Raw genomic sequence first — 1,782 nt, forward strand, 5'->3', positions numbered from 1 at the left:
GTTTCTCGAAGAGGATCTTATAAATAAATTATAAATAAATAAGTTATAAGATACAAATTAGTACTAAGTTCTCATATATTGGAGTAAGATAGAATGGTAAGACAGTGTGTTTGCATGCAATTGAATACTCTGGAACTTCATAAAGCTCTTCTAAAAATCTTTGCTCATAGAATGCTTGAGATACTATTCCTTTTTGTACTTTTAATAAAATGATATTAGATTGAATTAAAGATAATGTTTTAATACACATCAAATCAAAGGGCAACTATTTGTATTCTGAAAATTGCCAGAAGCATTTTAATAATACAAGTTAGATTCAAACAACTACAGCAAGAAGACAAGTAGATTAAATTGCTTGCTTACCCACATAAGTTATAAGATACAAATTAGAGATTACTTTATATATAGGTTGGAATAATAAAGGAAGGAAGAACAAAATTAATGCCATTGATGAGTTTACTTATGACCTATAAATGATAGGTGCAATTTATGAACTAAGACTTTCTTTTTTAAAAAAAAAAGACCGGTAAGGGGATCTCAACCCTTGGCTTGGTGTTGTCAGCACCACGCTCAGCCAGTGAGCCAACCAGCCATCCCTATATCGGATCCGAACCCATGGCCTTGGTGTTAGCACTGCACTCTCCCAAGTGAGCCACGGGCCGGCCCGAACTAAGACTTTCTTAATCTAGACATTTTTTATGACTTCATGAAAATATCTGTGTTTTAAAAGCTTGAAAGTTAACACAAGCCTTAAAGTTGAGTTTACATTTTTTGAGAGATTTAATAAAAAGACTGTGTGTAACATCTTGACATCTAACATAGTTAACTCTGTTTATCTAGAATGTCAAGTAACTTCGAAGAATAATATTGGACAGTGAAAGATGTAAAATAAGTTTAAGAACAATGTTTACATACACTTGGATATTACAACAAAATTATGATTATGTTGGGTTTTCAAGGTATTAGCAATAATAATATGAATTTCAAAAATGCAAAATAAAATTGAGAGATGTTAATTTTTAAATTTTTTTTTCTGTCTTTTAGGATTTCGAATTATGGGATGATGTAGGATTAAACATTCCAAAACCTCCAGACTTATTACAACTCTACCGAGATTTTGGAAATCATCAAGTGACTGGGAAAGATCTTGTGGATGTGGCCAGTGGAGTAGAAGAGGATGAATTAGAGGCTCTTACACCAATTTTAGACACCCTTCCCCCAACCCTTGAAACTTGTCAGCCTGTAGAGGTGCGGTATAGCCATTAAAGATTTAAGTCCACAAAAAGTATTTAAACTATGTCAAAGCATACTGTGAGAGCTTGAATGTCGTTTTTCTCCTCTTTCAATTTTAGAACTCCTTGCTAGTACAGAAATTAGAAGATAAAATTAGTTTATTAAATAGTGAGAAATGGTCATTGATGGAGCAAATCAGGAGACTTGAAAGGTTAGTACTTGATCATCAGTTCTAAAAATTTTCTTGAGGTTTTTAAAGACATAGGCAAGTTATATGAAACAACATTTAAGTTGAAGGCATAATTTATTTTTCCTTTTAATACTTCTGAAAGAAAGTCTTATAAGTGTGTTATGTATTTAAACATAGTAACATGTCTTTTTCCCAAAAAAAGTTTGTTAAATCAATAAAGTGATCTTACAATGTAGTGATTCTGTCTTGGAACTAAGAAATAAGATATTTTGATTTTCCCCCAAGTTGTATCAGTATCAGTAAAATAAGTTCTTCACATTAGTATCACATATTTCCCATTTATCATTTCATTTAATTCT

At 31.4% G+C, this 1,782-nt stretch overlaps 1 protein-coding gene across 1 annotated transcript in view; it reads left to right on the forward strand.

Annotated features, from left to right (window-relative positions):
* The window catches only part of KIAA1468 (KIAA1468 ortholog), a 145,025-nt gene that overhangs the window by 44,269 nt on the left and 98,974 nt on the right, over positions 1-1,782 (forward strand). Inside the window, exons 6-7 of the mRNA XM_008581669.1 lie at positions 1,045-1,248; positions 1,353-1,444. Coding sequence (XP_008579891.1) covers positions 1,045-1,248; positions 1,353-1,444 — 296 coding nt within the window. The remainder of the gene's footprint in view (positions 1-1,044; positions 1,249-1,352; positions 1,445-1,782) is intronic.

This window comes from Galeopterus variegatus, unplaced genomic scaffold (assembly GCF_000696425.1).
Source record: "Galeopterus variegatus unplaced genomic scaffold, G_variegatus-3.0.2 Scaffold2430, whole genome shotgun sequence".
Classification (NCBI taxonomy): domain Eukaryota; kingdom Metazoa; phylum Chordata; class Mammalia; order Dermoptera; family Cynocephalidae; genus Galeopterus; species Galeopterus variegatus.